The sequence below is a fragment of the Amaranthus tricolor genome, chromosome 8, assembly GCF_026212465.1.
Source record: "Amaranthus tricolor cultivar Red isolate AtriRed21 chromosome 8, ASM2621246v1, whole genome shotgun sequence".
Classification (NCBI taxonomy): domain Eukaryota; kingdom Viridiplantae; phylum Streptophyta; class Magnoliopsida; order Caryophyllales; family Amaranthaceae; genus Amaranthus; species Amaranthus tricolor.
This window is the reverse complement of record NC_080054.1, coordinates 29,718,434-29,737,122: the sequence shown is the minus strand read 5'-3', so window position 1 is coordinate 29,737,122 and position 18,689 is coordinate 29,718,434. Positions and strand designations below refer to the sequence as shown.

Genomic DNA, 18,689 nt, shown 5'->3' with positions numbered 1-18,689 from the left:
TAAGGATTATTCTTTCTCTGTTTTTTTTAGTTTTCATTATTTTAAGACTTAAAAATTTTTCATATATTTGAGTTTTATGGTATAAGTTCAAAAGAATGGAGGAAGTATTACTTTTTTACTTCTAGTGATAATTTAGTTAGCTATTTTTAATATATTGGAAGCGACCATTAATAAGAAAATAAATTGAAAACGGGATTTCAAAAGCAATATTATATTAAAAGTATATCTCCAAATAAGAATTGTGAGTAGTGGGAGAAATATGAGAATGGACTAAAAATCTAAGTCCAAATAAGAATTGTGAGTAGTGGGAGAAATATGAGAATGGACTAAAAATCTAAGCTACATATATAAATGAGAATTAAGATCAGAAAATGTAAATCAGAATTACAAATAAAAATAGAACAAATTTGATAATACAGATTAAAAAAAGGGAGCAAGGAAAGTAGTTGGTTAAAAAGGTGAACAAACAAATTCATTGAGAATCAACTCAATTATCAAATACTCTCTCCATTTTTATTTTAGTCTATCGTCTCATTGATATTATATCTTTTTTTTAACAATGATCACACTCTCCTTTTAATCTCATTTATTAATCTTATTTATAACCACATAATTTCATTTTCTTATTCCGTCTTAATCACTCGTTTCCATCATCCTTTTATTATTTGTTTTACTTTTCAATTTAATTTTTTTTTTACAAATTTTCAACCAAAAACTCAAACAATACTAATTAAAATAAATAGAGAATATGAATGTTACATATCAATATCATGGTATAACGGTCCATACCACGATGTTGTTAATGTAGGTGCATGGTAGAACAACCCACCTCTTATGAGTGCAATAGTGATCCTTTCGATCCATCTTTGTCATAAATCTTTAGTCTCCATTATGTAATAAGGTGTAAGCACTAAGTTTGAATGGTTCTTTTCAAAGAAGCTTTCTTACTTATCATATCATGTTCATACATTTCATCAAAAGATGAAATAAACTTCTTCATTCATTTATGTCCTCTAACAAAATAGTTTATAATTTAAAATTGGAAAATTCCACGCGTTAACCCTGAATTTTGACTTTTCCATGTGGTAACCAAAACTTTTAAAAATTTACACGGTAACCCTAAAGTTTACGTAATTGTTCCACCGTGACTTTTTTGCACATAAAAACGTTAGCAAACGTTAATTTCGGAGCTTTAAGGCTGTTGTACGCCTATTTATGCGACTTATCAATTTAAATGCCATCAATTTCAACCTTTTTCCCCAAAACATAAACCTCAACTCTACCATCTTTCATCCAAATCATATTTTTTTCCCCAAATCCAAAGATGGTAGAGTTAGGGTTTATATTTTGGGGAAAAAGTTGAAATTGATGGCATTTGAAATGGTGAGTCGCATAAATAGACGTACAACAACCTTAAAACTTTAAAATTAACGTTTGCTAAACGTTTTGTTGACGTTTTAAGTGCAAAAAGGTCACGGTGTAACAATTTAGTAAACCTCAGGGTTACCGCGTGGATTTTTTAAAAGTTTTGATTATTACGTGGAAAACTCAAAACCTCGGAATTACGAATTTCTCTTTAAAATTTTAATTGAATTAGTCACTGATGTCAAGAAAATGTTAAAAAAATATACACATGATATAATTAATTTTTACGATAAATGCAATAATTTAGATTTGATAAATACACGGTAGTTAATCATTAAAACTATAAAAAAAAAAAAGGAAATTAGATGTACAAAGTATATTTTACGAGAAAGTTTGAAGAAGAATCAAATGATAAATTAAAACATATAAACTAGGCAAATCTTATTCTAGATTTTTGCAATTAAGAACCTACTTTCAAAACTCAAACCTGTAACCATAAACTTCATGAGATTTCCTTACAATAAAGACCTAACTTGTTAGAACACTAGAATACTGAAAATGAGACTATAGAGATCAAAAAAAAAAAAAAAAAAAAAAAAAAAGCAGGTCCCAATTATCAGGACACAAATATATAAATGAAAATTTTGTGATCCTTAATCATGCGCCGTTGATCTTCAACAATGTTTAGTTTAATACTATTTTCCCATCTCTTCTGAGTAAGTGTCTCATTTATTTTTTTAACATTATTCATCAAATTAAATTTTGAGTTTGTACCTTATTTTTAGTTTATAAGTTAAAACATAGTCAATTAATATTTGTTTGATTTTAATCAAAAAAATAATATTTGTTTAATTTATTTTAAAATAAATTTTATTAATATCAACTTTTTATAATTATTATACAAATATAATTGTTAATTAGAAATATTTAGGATTAAAATTGTGTATTGACACGTATACAAAATCAAATGGGACATTCACATTTGATTAAACTATTAATAGAGTTATCAAGTATATATAATACTCAAAAATCAAAATACCCCTCTTCTTTTCTTGATTTTCCTTAATTAATTTATATTTTATTATATATTTCTAATATTAAATAGACCACTAGAACGAATTTTGTATGTGGTTAGGGTTTTCTTGGAGGCAGATTACAATAGTAATTGATTTTGATCCCTTTCTTGGTGAATCGTGAAACATTCTTCTTCCCATCCATATTAAATTTGATGATGACATGAATATTACATGGTTTTTAGTGATTTGTTAATTGGAATCTTATTCTATAATTACAGGATTATAATATTCAACCTTCAATGCCCACAAAAAAGAATATTCAACAATTAAAGATTTTATTAGTTGAAATATGTAAGATCGTCATATACAATAATTAATGTACCATATATGATTTTTAATTGTTGTTTGAGACTATTTATTACTCTCTTCGAACCAATTTAGTTGTCCCATTTGCTTGGGCACAGTTATTAAAGATGGTGTGAGGTCCATTAAAAAGGGTAAATAGTGAAGGGTAAATAGTGAAAGGTAAGTAGTGAAGGATAGTTGAGTAAGTAAGGTATATGAGGGTATATTCATAATTACGTGTGTGAACTAAGGATATCTTTGCCAAATAAGAAAATGGGACAACTAAAATGGTTCGGAGGGAGTATTATAAAATGAATTAAATATATTACACAAATTCTAATATGTGACAGTCTCATAATAAGATGCGTTTTATATAAATTAATAAATTAATTAGACTTATTATTTTAAGTCGTCTCACCATTAAATAATCTCTCAAAAATTAGCATGATATATATATACTCTCCCTTCTTTTTTAATCTTCATAGCACTAATAATCTAGCAATAATTAGCCCAAAATAGTTATTTCAAAAAACAAAATCATCATGTTATTAAAAGTATAATTAATGAAATTGAAAATAATTAAATTTACTTCGAAATAATTGTGTATAAGTATTAAATTACACTGATATATTATTTATATAAAATGCATATATATAAACAATATTTATCAGTATAATTTAATACTTATACAAAAATTATTTCGAAGTACATTAAATTAATTTTAATTTCATTAATTATCAATTTCAGACAATTTTAAATCATCTTCTAACCAAAACCATCCAAACCCAACCAATTTGGTTCTTGTGCAAGTCTATTGTACGTAATGTGACACATGAATCTTACTCATTACAAATCCCTGACGTGTCGGTCGACTATTCAAACGCTTATCTTTAGCGGTTTCTTTAATTTTCTTTCTATAGATTTTATAATTTTTTTCTCACATATATATATATATATATATATATATATATATATATATATATATATATATATATATTTGTCCATTTAAATTTACTATTAAAAGAAAAAATAGAGTTAAAGTTAATAATTTTTTAAAGACTGTGTGCAATTTTAAAAATTATAATATTTTTTCTAAATAACATCGTATCTTTAAATATTTAACATATTCTACTTAATATGATATTGAGACCCTTATTATGCTCATAATCTTTTTTGACTAAAATGATACTTTCTCCGTTCTTTTTTGATTTTCCACATTATTATAACGGGTAGTTTCAAAAGTTCTTTCACTTTAGAATACTTTCTATTTTTAGAAAGTTTTTATCCCACTTTTACCTCTTAAAACCCCTTTTCTTTTAATGTACCCCTTTTTTTAATTTATAATTATTTTTTCTCTCATACTTTCAATACAATCATTACTTCACATTACTATTTTATTAAAATAGTACCCACTACAATTTCATACTTCCAATACAATCATTACTTCACACTACTATTTAATTAACATAATAATACCCACTACAACCCAAAGATTCTATCTTCCTTAATATGCGTGAAAACCAAAAGTTGAAGATTAAAAAAAACGGAGGGAATAGTATTTTTCAAATATTATTTTTAGTAGTAAATTCAATAGAACAAAAAAAAATTTTTTTGTTTAGTTTAAAGGGTAAATTAAGAAAATAAAATAATCACAAGAATATTTGACATTTAACTTTTAATTTTTAGTTGGTGAAATTAGCTATAAAAATATTTGACAAAATAACAACTAATCAACTAGTAAGTAATTTTTATAAAAAATCTTTCCATGTAAACAATTGGCTTATCAACTATAGAATATGGTGGAACTCAAAAGTGGTAGTTGCTCTCTATACACAATTCTCTCCTCTCCTATATTTTAGGCTCTATAAATTCATACTCCTTTTTTCATTACATTCTCACGTTTACATTTCTTCACTCCTGTATTCCTTATGAGCTGCATTCACTGTTAATATCTCTCTTTAATTCTAAATTTATCTCCATTTTCAGGTATTACACTTCTTTGATCTATTTTTTATCTTTTAATATCTATGTTTAATGGGTTATTTTAGCTTTTATTCATTTATTTACAGTAAAATTTTTCTCTATTAAAGAAAAAAGACCAGAAATGTGTGGATAATCATTGCCATTTACTTACAAGATTGAATCTTTTGCTAGTTTTCAGATTCATACTCTTCATTTAATCATTTTCTATATATTAGTGAACAAATTATTCAATTTATTCTGTAGAATTATTTGAAATTAATTAATTAATTGTTAATTATTCATAGTTAGTGTCCAATTGATATTTTGAGTTCTTGTTTCCTCTCATGATGCAAACATCAAGCTACCATTTTCTAGTTGTCCTTCTGTGTTTGATTGGATGATGACTTATTTAGGCAATTAATTTGATTTTTCCAGTTTTTTGTTTTGTTATCCTGATTTTCTTGGGCTCTGAATGTATCTTTCAGATTTACTCCCTTGTATTATAATTAAATTAATTAATAATCGAGTTAAGGGCTCTCTTTGATCGCGACCTTTTCGTGATGAGGTTATTTGTCCTCTCCAGACCCAGTCATTAGCAGGACTCGTTGGGATGACGATGACGACTCAATGAAACTTTATTTATATTAATTTTAAAAATTTTAAACAAGCATGAGTATAGATATTTAGGATTGTAATAATGCATCGGTAAGTATGCAAAATTAATGGAGACATTTGATTAGAATAGGAGGGAGTATTATTCTTGAAATTAAACACTTTAAACACTTTAGCAGAGATTTTTACTGCCCATGTGCTGATTTAATTTCCAAATCTACCAACCAACAGTTGATGTTCATGGAAGGTGCTCCATATGTTACTTGCTATGATTAGGTGAATTGAGACATTTGAGCTTTAACCCTATAAAGAAGTAGGAGTACTCTATTACATTAGGAAAAACCATTAAGATTGGACCTAAAGATGCATAAAAACTTAGTTAAAGGCCACTTTCTAATTACTATATGAGGAAACTTGAATTTACTTTAGTGGCAACCCCAAGCTCTTCTATCATCAGCAAGTTTTTCCTCATATAGATCTTTTAAGTTTCTAGATGACATTTTTGTTTCCTTCTGATATTATCACTAAAGAAAAATCTAACCTTAATACTTCATGTGTTCCTTTGAGTCTATGCCATAGTATAAAAAGAAGGCCGCATCGCATTTCATCGGCCGCATTGTAAAGGTTTTCAATGCCTATTAAGGCGTAAAAAACCGCATTTTTGGCCGTTTCAAGAGATATCCTATGATTCGATCGATATTTAGGTGTTACGATAACCCAATCTGTTGGGATGAGTTATCCCACATCGATAAATTGAAAATGGTGTGCTCGCTTTATAAGCCATTAGAGACCTTCTTTCCATTGCCATATGGTTTTGGGATGGTATATATCTCCTTGGCTTATGAAGTGTGTGCACTTGTGTCCCCCCGTTAATATGCTGGCATTTACAATAAGTCCAGCCTAATTTAACATGGTATCCGAGCGATGGTTCGATCAATAATTTAAAAAAAAATGGTAGGTTCGAAAAGAATGGCGTTCATACCCTAATTGATTACTCCCACATGCGAACTTGACGGGGGTTCGCATGTGAGGGGGGGTGTTGGGATGAGTTATCCCACATCGATAAATTGAAAATGGTGTGCTCGCTTTATAAGCCATTAGAGACCTTCTTTCCATTGCCATATGGTTTTGGGATGGTATATATTTCCTTGGCTTATGAAGTGTGTGCACTTGTGTCCCCCCGTTAATGCATCACTTCTGTTATTGCATCACCGTTCTGTTACCGCGATCGCGACCGTTTCCGTATTTTTACACTGGTTTACGCCATGGCGAGAGCAAACTCAAAGGGTTAGTGGGATGGTGGCTTGAGGGTTTTCAATGAAATCCTAAATGTAGAAAAAGTTAATTTTACTAACATTCCATGATGCTTCGCTCGATCGTAATTTTTTTTACTTAATACCAACTTAAAGCTTAATATAACCCTTTGGGATATCGTTGGCAAACTCGTTTTTTCCCTAGGGTTCTTGCATTGCATATCTGTGTTTCATATTCTTTAAAGAATTGCATTTTCGAGCTTCCCTGATTCTGCATTCACCCCTTCTGTTTCCATGCTACATAAGCTGAAACTGATTGATCTATGTGAAATATTGACTGAATGATTTTTTTTCAGTTATTCATTCTTCCCTTATAATGGAAGTCGCTGCTGGATAATTCTGGCTGCATTCTATGGCCTTGAATGGTATTATTTGTTCTAACTTCTAATTTATTGCTTGTGACTTGTAGTTTCTCCCCTCACTTTGGTTTCGGATTATAATGAACTATACCAAAATGAATCATTTAATCATATGCACTTCTTATTTATGTGAAGTTGCGCATGATATTTGTTACCAAGGATCAGTCGGAAACAATTTATTTTCTATCACTAACAAGGTTAAGGTTGCATAAATCAGAATTCCGAACCCCTAACCCGATCCTAGCTGTTATTGAGTTGGTTGTAATTGTAACATTGGATAGGTAACTGGGCAATGTACGGGAAGATAAACAACGCAGCAACATCTAGCGGTGGGTCTAATTTGTTTGGAACGACAACAAAAGATCTTAAGAGTAAAAGTTTTGGCATGGCCAATGGGCCTGATTGGATGAAGCATAGAACGTTGTTTGTATATAAACCCTTGTTGATTTGTTCTGCTTCTTCTTTCATTCATTGGTCTCGTAAAATCCCTGTATATGATGGATATCACGAGTTTCTCTAGCCGCTACTGATTGATTTAGTTCATAGTTGGATCTCAGATATTGAGAGATTAATTGGTCATTAATGCACATTTTATAGAAAAAATTCAGTTTTTGTCGAATACCCTAAAGAAGTTGAAAGATGAGTTTTGTTGGTGGAAAGAAAAGGTTAACAGAATCGAACATATGCTGCTCAAATAACTCAAAAGACGCTCGTGGGACTCGTTCTATGGTTGTGGATGATGGCTACGTCCCTCTTTTACCGGGGCTTCCTGATGATGTGGCTAAGTTATGCCTTGCACTTGTACCTCGAATTCATTTTTCGACAATGGGTGCGGTGTCTACGCGTTGGAGATCGTTCATTCGAAGCAAGGAGTTCATTACTATCCGAAAACAAGCGGGTATGATTGAGGAATGGCTGTATTTGTTGATAATCGACGAGGAGAGTAAAAGCAGCCATTGGGAGGTATTGGATTGTTTCGGTAACAAGCACCGAGTTCTTCCGCACATGCCTGGTGGATTTAAGACGGGTTTTGGAGTTGTCGTTCTTCACGACAAGCTGCTTGTGATGGCTGGCCGTACTATTTCCGAAGGGCCAGTATCTCCCAACGCAGATGTCTATCAATATGATTCCTGCCTCAATAGGTATATCTAAGTTTGCTTTAAGTGCCTTCTTTCGTCTAATTTTTATAGGATCTTTTGTTTCTTTGCTTACCAATCCTCGGCCTTAAATATGCTGTCTGCAATTTTATTCATTTTCTGCGTACTTCGATTCATCGTTAGCTAATCTAGTCATGTGGGGTTTATACCTTCAGCTGGGAGAAGCTGTCAAGCATGAATGTTGCACGCTACGATTTCGCATGCGCTGAGGTTGACGGGATGATCTATGCAGTGGGAGGCTATGGCGTCGATGGTGAATCTCTTTGCAGTGTCGAGGTCTACAATCCCAATACGGACAAGTGGACTCTAATCGAGTCTCTTCGCCGCCCAAGGTGGGGCTGCTTTGCTTTTGGCTTAGAAGGTAAGCTTTATGTCATGGGTGGGAGGTCAAGCTTCACTATCGGAAACTCGAAGTGTGTCGATGTGTACAACCCGGTTAACCATACATGGTGCGAGATGAAGAACGGTTGTGTTATGGTTACAGCTCACGCTCTTCTAGGAAAAAAGTTGCTTTGCATGGAATGGAAGAACCAGCGGCAATTAACCATATTCAACCCAGAAGACAATTCATGGAAGACAGTTCCAGTTCCAGTTACTGGAAGCTTGAGTATTGGGTTTCGGTTTGGTATACTTGGTGGAAAGCTTTTGCTCTTCTCACTCAACGATGAACCTGTGTATCGGACCCTGTTGTATGACCCCGAGGCAGCCCCGGGGTTCGAGTGGAATACCACTGATATCAAGCCCTCAGGCTCATGCTTATGTAGTGTGACTATCAAAGCATGAACAGCAAATGGCAGCTCACTATTTGCCGTGTTGTATGTTCTTCATGTTGTGTTGTATTACTTGTATAGTTGTATCTCGTCTAGTTCGAGTTCAGATATGTCAGATGGTTGATTTGTATCATGTACTATGACTTAGTCTTGGGCATGTATTTGTTTTACGTACGGTGTGTTTTTGACCGATGAAATTTCCTTTTTAAGTTTCTAGTGCTAAGTATGAGTAGGAGTTCTCATCTTTTATGTGAAGCCTAGTGTTTGAGTGAATTGAGTCTGTTGAGTTGGCCTATTGCTTGGGCGTTGGGGCACAATTATATAAAGTTGATTTTTGCCAATACTTGCTTCATTGCTTGTCTATGAAATGATTCATTCGTTATTGGTGAACTAATTGTTACTTTTTTTTTTAAGGTGAATTGTTAAAATTGTTATTAGTGGAGTATCGTGAGTTTGTGTCAGAGTAGGGGTGACTATTTATATTTATGATCTATGTCGTATCTCACTAAATGATGACTATCAGTCTATGATATTTTTTTAACTTAATGTAGTAAAGTAAGTAAATTAAATATGCATTTTTTATTTGAATTATAAGCTAAATTAAAAGAAGTATAAATACTCTTAAAATAAACTGCCAAAAGAAAACAAATAAAATGAAATTATTTAGGATACAAATTAGTTTATAAAAGATATATAAAATGAAGTGAGTATATTTCATTTACTAGTACTACTCTCTAATAATAAAAATTTGAATAACTTGAAAATCTTTACAGTTTAGGACTTTTAGGAATTACAATCTTAATGCTTATTTATTGTGAATTATAACCATCAAATATCAAAGTCTACAACATTCTGGTCAAATAATAGAATTGCGACCAATTAACCTAAAATTTTGACCACTAAAATGGTCGAAATTTTGTGATTCGGCCTAAATGCTGTAGACTTTGATAGTTTGGAGACTATAATTTACAAAAAAACATTTTGGATGTAATTCGTAAAAGTTTTAAATTCTAGACTATGATTCGCAAATTATTCTAATTTATATAGGGAGTATATAAATATAATCTCTCCTATTCAATAAAAATGGGACGTTTACTTTATCATGTTATTCAATGCACTTATTCAATACTTATATCTTGAATTATATATAATGAAAATTATAAAAAAAAATTAATAATCTTTATATTGAGATGAATCAAGTAAGATTTCAACACGAATTAAGAGTAATAAGTAAATAGTGTTAAAAAGAAAATGTCCCAATTTTTAGTGAACAAGAACGATTATAAAATAAAATGAGTAAAAATTGGGATACTCTTAAAGACTATTTTAACTTGGCGTAATGACATTTTTTTCAAAAGAAAAACGTCATGATCACTCTATTTGACCACATATTTTAAAATCAAGTCGAAATAAATAATTAATGTAACCAAAAAATTAACATTTTATCTACCACATAGAAATTTTGAAAATTTAAGGTCACCAAGCGGATTTAAAGAAATATTTATAAAAAAAAAGCAAAAAACACTCAAGATCATTACATAAAATTTCCCAATAAACATTAAAACTTTAATTGACGAAAATTAAACTTTAAACTACAAAATCACACATCTTTGTTTAGAACCGTCCTAAACGAGACTTCCTAATCCTAATTCCCAATGGGCCAATGTAATAAACTAAATATAAATTGGGATGAGAGACTCAGACATCCACGACTTGACGCCCGTTAAAAACCTCAAAAAAATAGGAATGACAATGGGTCGGACTCGACTTGGATTATATATATGATATACTTCAACTTTGCTCCGGATAATAGTCGGATTTTTTTTGTCAGTCCACCTCTACTCGGAGTCGGATTATGCGAACTTCAAGTTTGCCCTGACTCGGACTCTCTGAACTCCAACGGAGTCGGATTATTATCAACCTTTATCGTTGTGATATTATACTAATGATTTTAAAACAAACAAAATAACAAAATATATTTTTCAAATACAATTTAACAAAAAATAAAATTTTCTTGCATTTTGATTTGGCGTATTTTATTTCTCTTGATCTGATTTGTCGTATTCTGATTGATTAATCTAATAAAAATACCAAGTAGTTTTTCAAGTTAAAAATTACAATTAGTACGATAGAGAGCTTGAATTAGTCACGTCTATAGTTTTAAAGGAAACAAAATATTGAGGTAAAAGTCAAATTCAAAGTCGAATTTCCTTCAGAGTTAGAGTCGGAGTCGAGTCGGGGTGTTGGATTTTTGATAAGGTCTAACTCCGGTCCGTCTCTAACTTGGACTTGGATCGTAAAGTCGGAGTCGGAGTCGGATAACGTTTTCCTCAGACTCGAATCGAATTATTTTCCTGGAATCAAATCAGACTAGAGTCGAATTTGGACTGAATTGTAATCCCTACTAAAAAAAACAAAGAGAAAACCCTTGTTGCGAAGTTCATTCAATTTCACTTCAATTTCCTCTGAATCTCCACACCAAAATGTTCGGAGCATCAACTTCAACCTTCGGTACTCCATCTTCAACTCCAGCATTCGGAACTCCATCTTCAACGCCAGCATTCGGAACTCCATCTTCTTCACCTTTATTCGGTACTCCATCATCAACACCTGCTTTCGGTACTCCATCAACAACACCAGCATTCGGAGCTTCGACTCCATCGTCAACACCAGGTTTCGGTACTCCATCTTCGCCATTTCTTGGATCTTCTCTTTTCAATACTCCTTCTCCATTTCAGAATACTCAACAACAACAACAGCAGCAAACGACGCCGTTTTCTGTACCTAATACCGGGTTCGGGTTTAATACTCAACAACAACAGCAGCAACAAACGACGCCGTTTTCGCTTGGTGTTCAACAGCTTACTACTCAAATGGCTCCTGTTGCTCCTTTGCCTTTCTCCATGGCTGAGCGTGATATTCAAGTGCTGTATTTTTTTCTTTCTGGAATTTAGTTTGCTGCATTTTCAATTTGAATTTTGAAACCCTAATTTTTAGGTTTTGTGTTTGGATTTTTTTATTGTTGCTCAAATGATTCTCTTAATGTTTGATTGTTTTTGATAATGTAGGCAATTGTTGATGCGTACAAAGATGAGCCGACAAATCCTAAATATGCTTTTAAGGTATGTTTCCCGCCAAATATATATTATTTTCTCTCATTACAGTTTTGAATTTGCTATTTAAAGATGAATGTGATCTCGTCTCGAGCTTCGTCTTTTTTAAAAAATGTTTTCTTACATGATAAGAGATCAGAAGTGGCTATAAAATTTGTTGGAATGTGGAATTTTGGATTCCTATAATAAGTATAAGAAGACGCCTCTATAAATTATTTATGAAAAGCATAATCATGAAGTTCAATCTCATTAAAACATTTCATACAATTAAGGCAGAATACACCTTATTTTGGCACTAAGAATATGAATGGCGATTTGTGGAGAGATTTCTAGAGTGGTCAATCTTTCTCATAAGAACATTTGTTTGAATGGTGGAATATTGTGTGTAGTTCTTCTTGTTCATGCTGTTTAATTTATCACTTAACTCTTATATTTTAGAGTTATAATAGTTTAACAACCAATTTCTATCACTTTCTTAGAGGTCATGCATGAAGCATTTAATCAGTAATTCATTCTATCTTGCGCTGACTGCCTCATTGTTTTTGCTTGTTTTCAGCAGTTCAACTGACAATCATCTATCCCTTTGCACATTGTCAGTGCATATTATGTTGACATGGAGTTAAAGCTTATTATTGCTTATAAACTGATGCCCTCTTATCCCCGTGCATTGCAATATGTGCAAAAATTGAATTATCTGGTTCTAACAAGATTGAGGCTTGAACATAGAGAAGTAGAAAAAAAATGTGTGAGCTTGAGTTGCTTTGAAAAGTTCGATTAATTATGGCTTATGCAATCTGAGTTTATGTATGCACCAGAATTAATTATCAACTATCTTATATAAAAAGTGAGATATGGATGGAGTAAAGTGAAAAAGACATGAATGCATGCATATGTAAACATAAATGGAAAATTAGAAGTAACTATAAAATGTACACATTTGCCTTGTATTTTCTGCCAGATATGTATTTTCTGCCTTTTTTGTGCTTCATTCAGATAAAGTATATATTTTTAAATATATTCTTTGTTGCTGTTTCAGCATTTGCTATTCAGTGTCACAGATCCACAATTTAGGATCAAACCAGCTGGGATATCAGATGTAAGTTCTTCAATATTTTTTGCAGTGACAAATTATATTGTAATTTGTAATATACTCCTCCGTGTTTTGTTTCTCCAGTATACAATTTCTCATGAATATTTACAAATCTATTAGTAAAAGATTGTGAAAAGAAAATTTGTTAAATAACTGTTCAGAAAAGTTCCAGTGCTCTACATATTATGTTTATTACATATCAGTGATATGCATTGGAGAAAGTAGCATGTGAACCAGTGCAAAAGTCAAAATGTAAAATGATGTGCCTAAAAGACACTCAAGGGAGTATAATGTTTTCACCAAGTGTTTTCTGTTGGAGTTTAGGATGAATTTTTGTAGTTTTGTGTGATTTCAATTAATTTCGGGATGATAGATTATGTGGGCTGAGGCGATGGGAAAACTTGAGGGCATGGATAGTACTAATCGTGAACGCTTATGGCCTCAACTTGTCAAAGGCTTCAAGGATCTCTCTCACCGTTTGAAGGTAATATATATGATTCTTTTTAATATTTGGTGATCAAATTTAATACTTGATAAATCATGTCTAAGGCCTTTTCATTGTTATTCTCGTTGTTATTGTTGTATTTGATAAGCCATGTCTTGACACGTTGAGCTTATATGCTGATTGGTTTGTTAAGTGTAGTTCTTTCTCCATGTAACTTGTTAAAGGTAAGTGCAGAGTGCACACATGCATTGTCTGTGACATTTATGCTCTTTGAATTGATGTTAGTTTATCATTACATGAAAAGAGAGCCTTATCAATCATTCGTACCAAATTTATCATGCTATTGGCTATGTCTTAGTTGGACAGTAGTGGATGATGGAATCTAGGTCAACGTAAGCTTACCCTAATATCACTATTCAGTAATTCATAACTTAAAAAAGGCCTCTTCTCTGGGTATGATTATGGAGTTACACTAGCTATCTCTTGTTTATCCTGAATAGTGGTACACATCGTTGATTGGTTTGTTATTTGACCATAAAGAGTAAGTGTAAAAAGTTGTGTAAGTGTTTCTTCGTTGTAATCCAGAAGCTCGAGTAGAAAGTTAGCTTTATTGAATCAAAAAAGCAGATGCATTTGAATACTTTTTCAAATTCTAAATTTCAAGCTTTTGTTTGTCCTTAATCCTTAGTTCTTACCGGAGTTGTCCTTCATAAATGATTGACATTGATTCAGATTTCAGGCCTAGTCATTCACTCACTTGTTAGTTCTAGTAAACAGGGTTTATGATTCCAATGCAGTAAAGTTATGAATTCACTTGTTTGCACATCCTTTAATAGTTATTATCTATTTAGAATTTGATGGTTCAAGTACAAGACGTTCTAAAAGCTTGTCAAAGGAAATTTCTTGCCTCTTTTCACTTTTTTTTTTTATATTGAAGAGAAGTGTTAAAGAACTGGCATTTTCCTCCTCCCGCAATTGGTACGTTCATGTAGTCTTTTTCATTTGATTTTTCTGTTTCATATTACTACAGCTACAAGATGAAGTAATTGTTTCAGATGCAGATAGATTACGGATGACCCAATGCAATGTGAAAACGGTAAGTCCATTTCTGTTTTAATGTGCTTTTACATGTATGATCTGTTAAATACCTTACTTTTGTAAATGCATTTTATTTTGCAGCTTCAAAGGCATTTCCAAGCTGACACTTTACCTCGCATTGAGAGATTGAAACAAAAAGAACAAGGTCTTCAAAGACGCTTATTAAGGGTGGGACATATGATACTTTTGTTTTTGGGGTTCTCTATTACCCTATTCATTCAGTCAAATTTGGCCATCAAAAATAACCTCTTTGATATTGCAAGGGGTAAGATTGTGTACCAGTATCCTCATGCTGAAACTTTTTCTTATGCTTTTAGGTGATGAGAATTGTAGAAGCTCTTGAGGGAAAAGGTTGTCGTTTGCCTTTAATGAAAGGGGAAGTTGAATTGGCTGAGAAGCTGGCTTCAATAGTTAGACAGGTATATGTTTGCAACCCTATCCCCCTCCCCCTCCCCCTCCTCCTCCCCCCCAATACAAACAAAAGGTTTATTTTAAATGAGTTCTTTCTGATTCAATTTCTTCTACAGCTCAAAGGGTCTGGTGCTGATCTTTCAAGGAGGGTACAAAATCTGTTGACAGTATCTCGTGTTCAGGCAAATGCCAATGGTGGTAGTATCTCTGTATATCTTCTAGGTTCATCTAAAATTCACGAGCGAAGTCTTTCTGACATGCAGGAGGTAAAACATTCAAGGAACCAAGCTTGTGTTTATAGTTCTTGCATTGTGCATGGGTGGTTTGACTCTTTGATTTTCGTAGCAGTTGTTTTTTTTTAACTTTTTTGCTAGCGTACTCTTTATGGGTTCTTGGTTTCTTTTTTGATGAAGAAATATTTCAATAATAAAGGAACTTCAGTTTATAGGCTGACTACATTTGTGTGTTCCATTCTCTACGTAGGAGCTTGGTCTCTTACTAACGATTATCACATGACGTCCTTGGAATGATCTAAGGTTTCACATTGCATTTGTATATGACACATGTAGGTTATACCTTTGGGTATAACTGAGTAGTGACAAGTGATGACAGGGTTATAGACAATCATAAAAGCCTATAGGTAGCCTTTCAAACATCAAAGTACTTGATATTTTTAAATATTTTTTTGTAATACATTATAAATTAGATGGCACATGCATGATTTCCAAAATGTCAAAAAGAATTGTTACGCCAAGTTACAAGTTAGATACTTTAGAGTCCACATAATTTGATGAGATACTCCTTTGATTCTCCTCACCATAGGTTTCTCAACAAGTTTAATGCATTTACATCAAGTACTTGTACTACGGGTGATAAGATTGGGCTCCTTAACAATTGATGTCTACTTTAATCAAGGTTTTGTTGTTGAAGTTTAATGTGTTTGATCCAGACATAAAAGATTGATTAGTTAACTAGAAAATTTTGGATTTCTCAAACTAATAGTTGTAGGTTTGCCACTTTCGGTAAAGCTATGGAAGTTATTATGAAGATGAAGATGAAGATGTAGATGTATTAATGTAGTTGAATGGTTGCAAGATTACGCCTTTGGATTTGGTAAAGCTTAAGGTTGTTGCCTTTATTGGTAAGACTCATATTTGTCGCTAAAGAAGCCACCAACTGAAAGAGAACTCACATGAGGTTTTTCATGAATGGTAAGACTCATAGTTGACGCTATAGGAGGAAGAATATAACCCGAGTTTGAGGAATACTTGAAATTTTGTTTTCACTAGTCGTTATCGAGGAGGAAACATACAATATGTTATTTTTCTTAGACTTGGGTACTTGTGCGGAATGGGGCATGTGTCCAAGTGCGTATTGTGGTATTGTGAAAAATCTCATGATTTGATCCAAATCGGAGTGTTCAGTTGTCATACCATCATGGTTATCTGATGTGAAATGAAGTCTGGAGTGACATAGACAATAGGTGTCAACATGGTGAATATTTTGAATATTTGTGCTTTAGCTCCAAGTATATAAAAGAATCTATAGGAAAATTTTGTTCTGAATCAAGGTTGATTTTGATGCTGGTTTCTCCCCCTAATGCTAATCACCTGATGTCAGATATTGTGTGTATGGCTATGTCAATTATAATCTTTTCAATATCTCCAATGAGATAAAATTCTTTATCTGTTATCTCATGTTCCTTCCTCTGAAAAAAGATCATCCATCATCAACTCTCCTGCTCACTTAGCAAGTTTAAGAGCTTGGATATACCTTAGAATTTAGACTTCAATGTATATTACACAAGAAAGGAATTGTAAGAGTAAGGTTCTGTTCTATATATGACTCAGTTTGAACAGATTATACTTTTACCGAAATTCTGATTCTATAGGACTTGTGGAAATTATTGGAACATATAATTAGCTTTAATTGCATTTTTTGGCAAATCTTATTACTCCATAATTTACTGACCCTAAAATTAGTCACATTTAGAGTCTATGCATCTCTTTTATGGAGAGTGAAAAATACTTCATGTAGTTTGATAAAGATTTAAATCAATAAACTTATAATGAAATGAAGATGGAATGGGAGTTACTTTCTGTAATTTGTGTTATTGATGGTTTAATGATCAGTAATTTTCTCTTGCATGTGGGTTGCTAGGTTTCTTAAGAGATATTAGAGTAGACTGCTTAAACTTTTGGGTTGGGGCAGGAGAGCTTGGTGTACCCATCTGTTTTGAGGCTTTTCTCATTTGACTACATTAGTTTTGGGAGGAAAGAGGAAGATGTGTTTCTGAATGCTCATTTAAAAGCCATCTTGTGGTTTCTGTGGCTGGAAAAAAGATGATCCTATCTTTCAGAGTTGTTTCCAGTTATTATAAATCCTTCAGCGCGGAACATTTTCCTCATGTATCTTTGGTGTTCTTTACGGGTTCTCTGACTTATTTATTCATCTAGTTTATTACATGTATAGCATGGTTGGCTGCAAAAATATTTACAAAGTCGTGGTCCAGTGTTGATGCATAATGTTATAACTAATGAATTGTCCAAAATTCAAAGTAGAAACTAAGTAAGAAATGTTAATTGCTATCTGGTAGGGAGCAAATAAATTAGACTATGGGATTAGATGCCTTTCGAAGTTGCATTAAGTTTCACCTGTTCAGTGTTTTCGTATTGTTTAACGAGGAGAGAGAATAGAGGAAAGGAAATATTGCCACACGCAACCTAATTTTGGAAGGGAAATGACCTTGTAATTACATTAGTTGTGTTTCTGACTTTTGTCAAGTCTTAGAATCTGACTTGCAAGAAAAGCCATAGAAATAGTTAAAACTGTGAATTTTCATAGAAAATGCCCTGTTTTTCTCTTCTTCTTTCCTTAACTGTTAAAATGATTTTGTAGGTTTTGCAACAGCAGACGGATGCCATTGCTAGGCTTGGCAATGTACTGAAAAGAGACATTCGGGATATGGAGATAATCATGTCTGAAGATACAGAAATGATTGAAGATGCTAGTTGATTAAAGGTATTCATAGTTGGATTGTTTTTCTTGTGTCATTCTTCTAGTGCAGATATTGTATCTTAAATACTTTTTTTTTTTGGAATATTCTAACTGTCAATTTTGCATAGCGTGATATTGCTTTTGATGGAATAGAGTGCATGTAAAAAGTGCGTTGCCTCATAACCCCATAGAGTTTGATTATTTTATGCTACGTTACAATTTGGTTTCAATGGCAAAAAATGTGGTCCATTCCAAAGTGAAATCAAATCTTTGCTGTTTCCACCCTAATTAAAATTTCTTCCAGTATATGCTTTGGAGGACTGCTAAATGGTGATGAATGTGCTTTTGATATGTCTAAATACTTCATTCGCTGCCCTCTTCAAGAGACTTATCTCCATACCCGACATTGAATCCCTTGGTCGATCATGGTTATTCATGATGATAGTTTCTCAATGTTTCACCCTTTTTTCTGTCTGGTTTTGAGATTTAGGGTTAAATCTTCTAAATAACGGATGACTCAAGTATTTAGAAGTTTCTATTATCTAGAAAAGGGAATTGTTTTGTGTTCAACATATCGAAAGCTTTAGAGTTTTGTAAGATTATTTTTTTTACTTTGTCCATTCGAAGTGATTATCA

The 18,689-nt window shown here is 32.4% G+C and overlaps 2 protein-coding genes across 3 annotated transcripts; both read left to right on the top strand.

Moving 5' to 3' along the window:
* Positions 1-4,475: 4,475 nt before the first annotated feature.
* On the top strand, positions 4,476-9,251 carry LOC130820126 (F-box/kelch-repeat protein At1g67480-like). 2 transcript variants are annotated; one of them, XM_057685379.1, is made up of 4 exons: positions 4,476-4,712; positions 6,910-6,978; positions 7,254-8,114; positions 8,285-9,251. In XM_057685379.1, exons 3-4 carry the CDS (start codon positions 7,612-7,614, stop codon positions 8,910-8,912), a joined length of 1,131 nt encoding a protein of 376 aa, XP_057541362.1. In that variant the 5' UTR covers positions 4,476-4,712; positions 6,910-6,978; positions 7,254-7,611; the 3' UTR covers positions 8,913-9,251. The 2 variants fall into 2 exon arrangements, with proteins under 2 accessions (XP_057541362.1, XP_057541363.1); XM_057685380.1 differs by lacking the exon at positions 6,910-6,978.
* A 2,073-nt stretch (positions 9,252-11,324) lies between these two features.
* LOC130821805 (nuclear pore complex protein NUP54) lies at positions 11,325-18,205 on the top strand. The gene is made up of 9 exons (XM_057687586.1): positions 11,325-11,823; positions 11,968-12,021; positions 13,049-13,108; positions 13,476-13,586; positions 14,578-14,643; positions 14,727-14,813; positions 14,963-15,064; positions 15,173-15,322; positions 17,955-18,205. The coding sequence occupies exons 1-9, from the start codon at positions 11,383-11,385 to the stop codon at positions 18,069-18,071; spliced, it is 1,188 nt and encodes a 395-aa protein (XP_057543569.1). The 5' UTR covers positions 11,325-11,382; the 3' UTR covers positions 18,072-18,205.
* The last annotated feature ends 484 nt before the right edge of the window (positions 18,206-18,689 follow it).

What these genes read in the sequence shown, in the direction of transcription:
- LOC130820126 (XM_057685380.1), top strand. Translation starts at nt 7,612, where the DNA reads ATGAGTTTTGTTGGTGGAAAGAAAAGGTTAACAGAATCGAACATATGC. An exon ending in TATGATTCCTGCCTCAATAG is followed by an intron (nt 8,115 to 8,284) that starts GTATATCTAAGT and finishes TTATACCTTCAG; the next exon opens with CTGGGAGAAGCTGTCAAGCA.
- LOC130821805 (XM_057687586.1), top strand. Translation starts at nt 11,383, where the DNA reads ATGTTCGGAGCATCAACTTCAACCTTCGGTACTCCATCTTCAACTCCA. An exon ending in AACCAGCTGGGATATCAGAT is followed by an intron (nt 13,109 to 13,475) that starts GTAAGTTCTTCA and finishes TCGGGATGATAG; the next exon opens with ATTATGTGGGCTGAGGCGAT. An exon ending in GTCTTTCTGACATGCAGGAG is followed by an intron (nt 15,323 to 17,954) that starts GTAAAACATTCA and finishes ATGATTTTGTAG; the next exon opens with GTTTTGCAACAGCAGACGGA.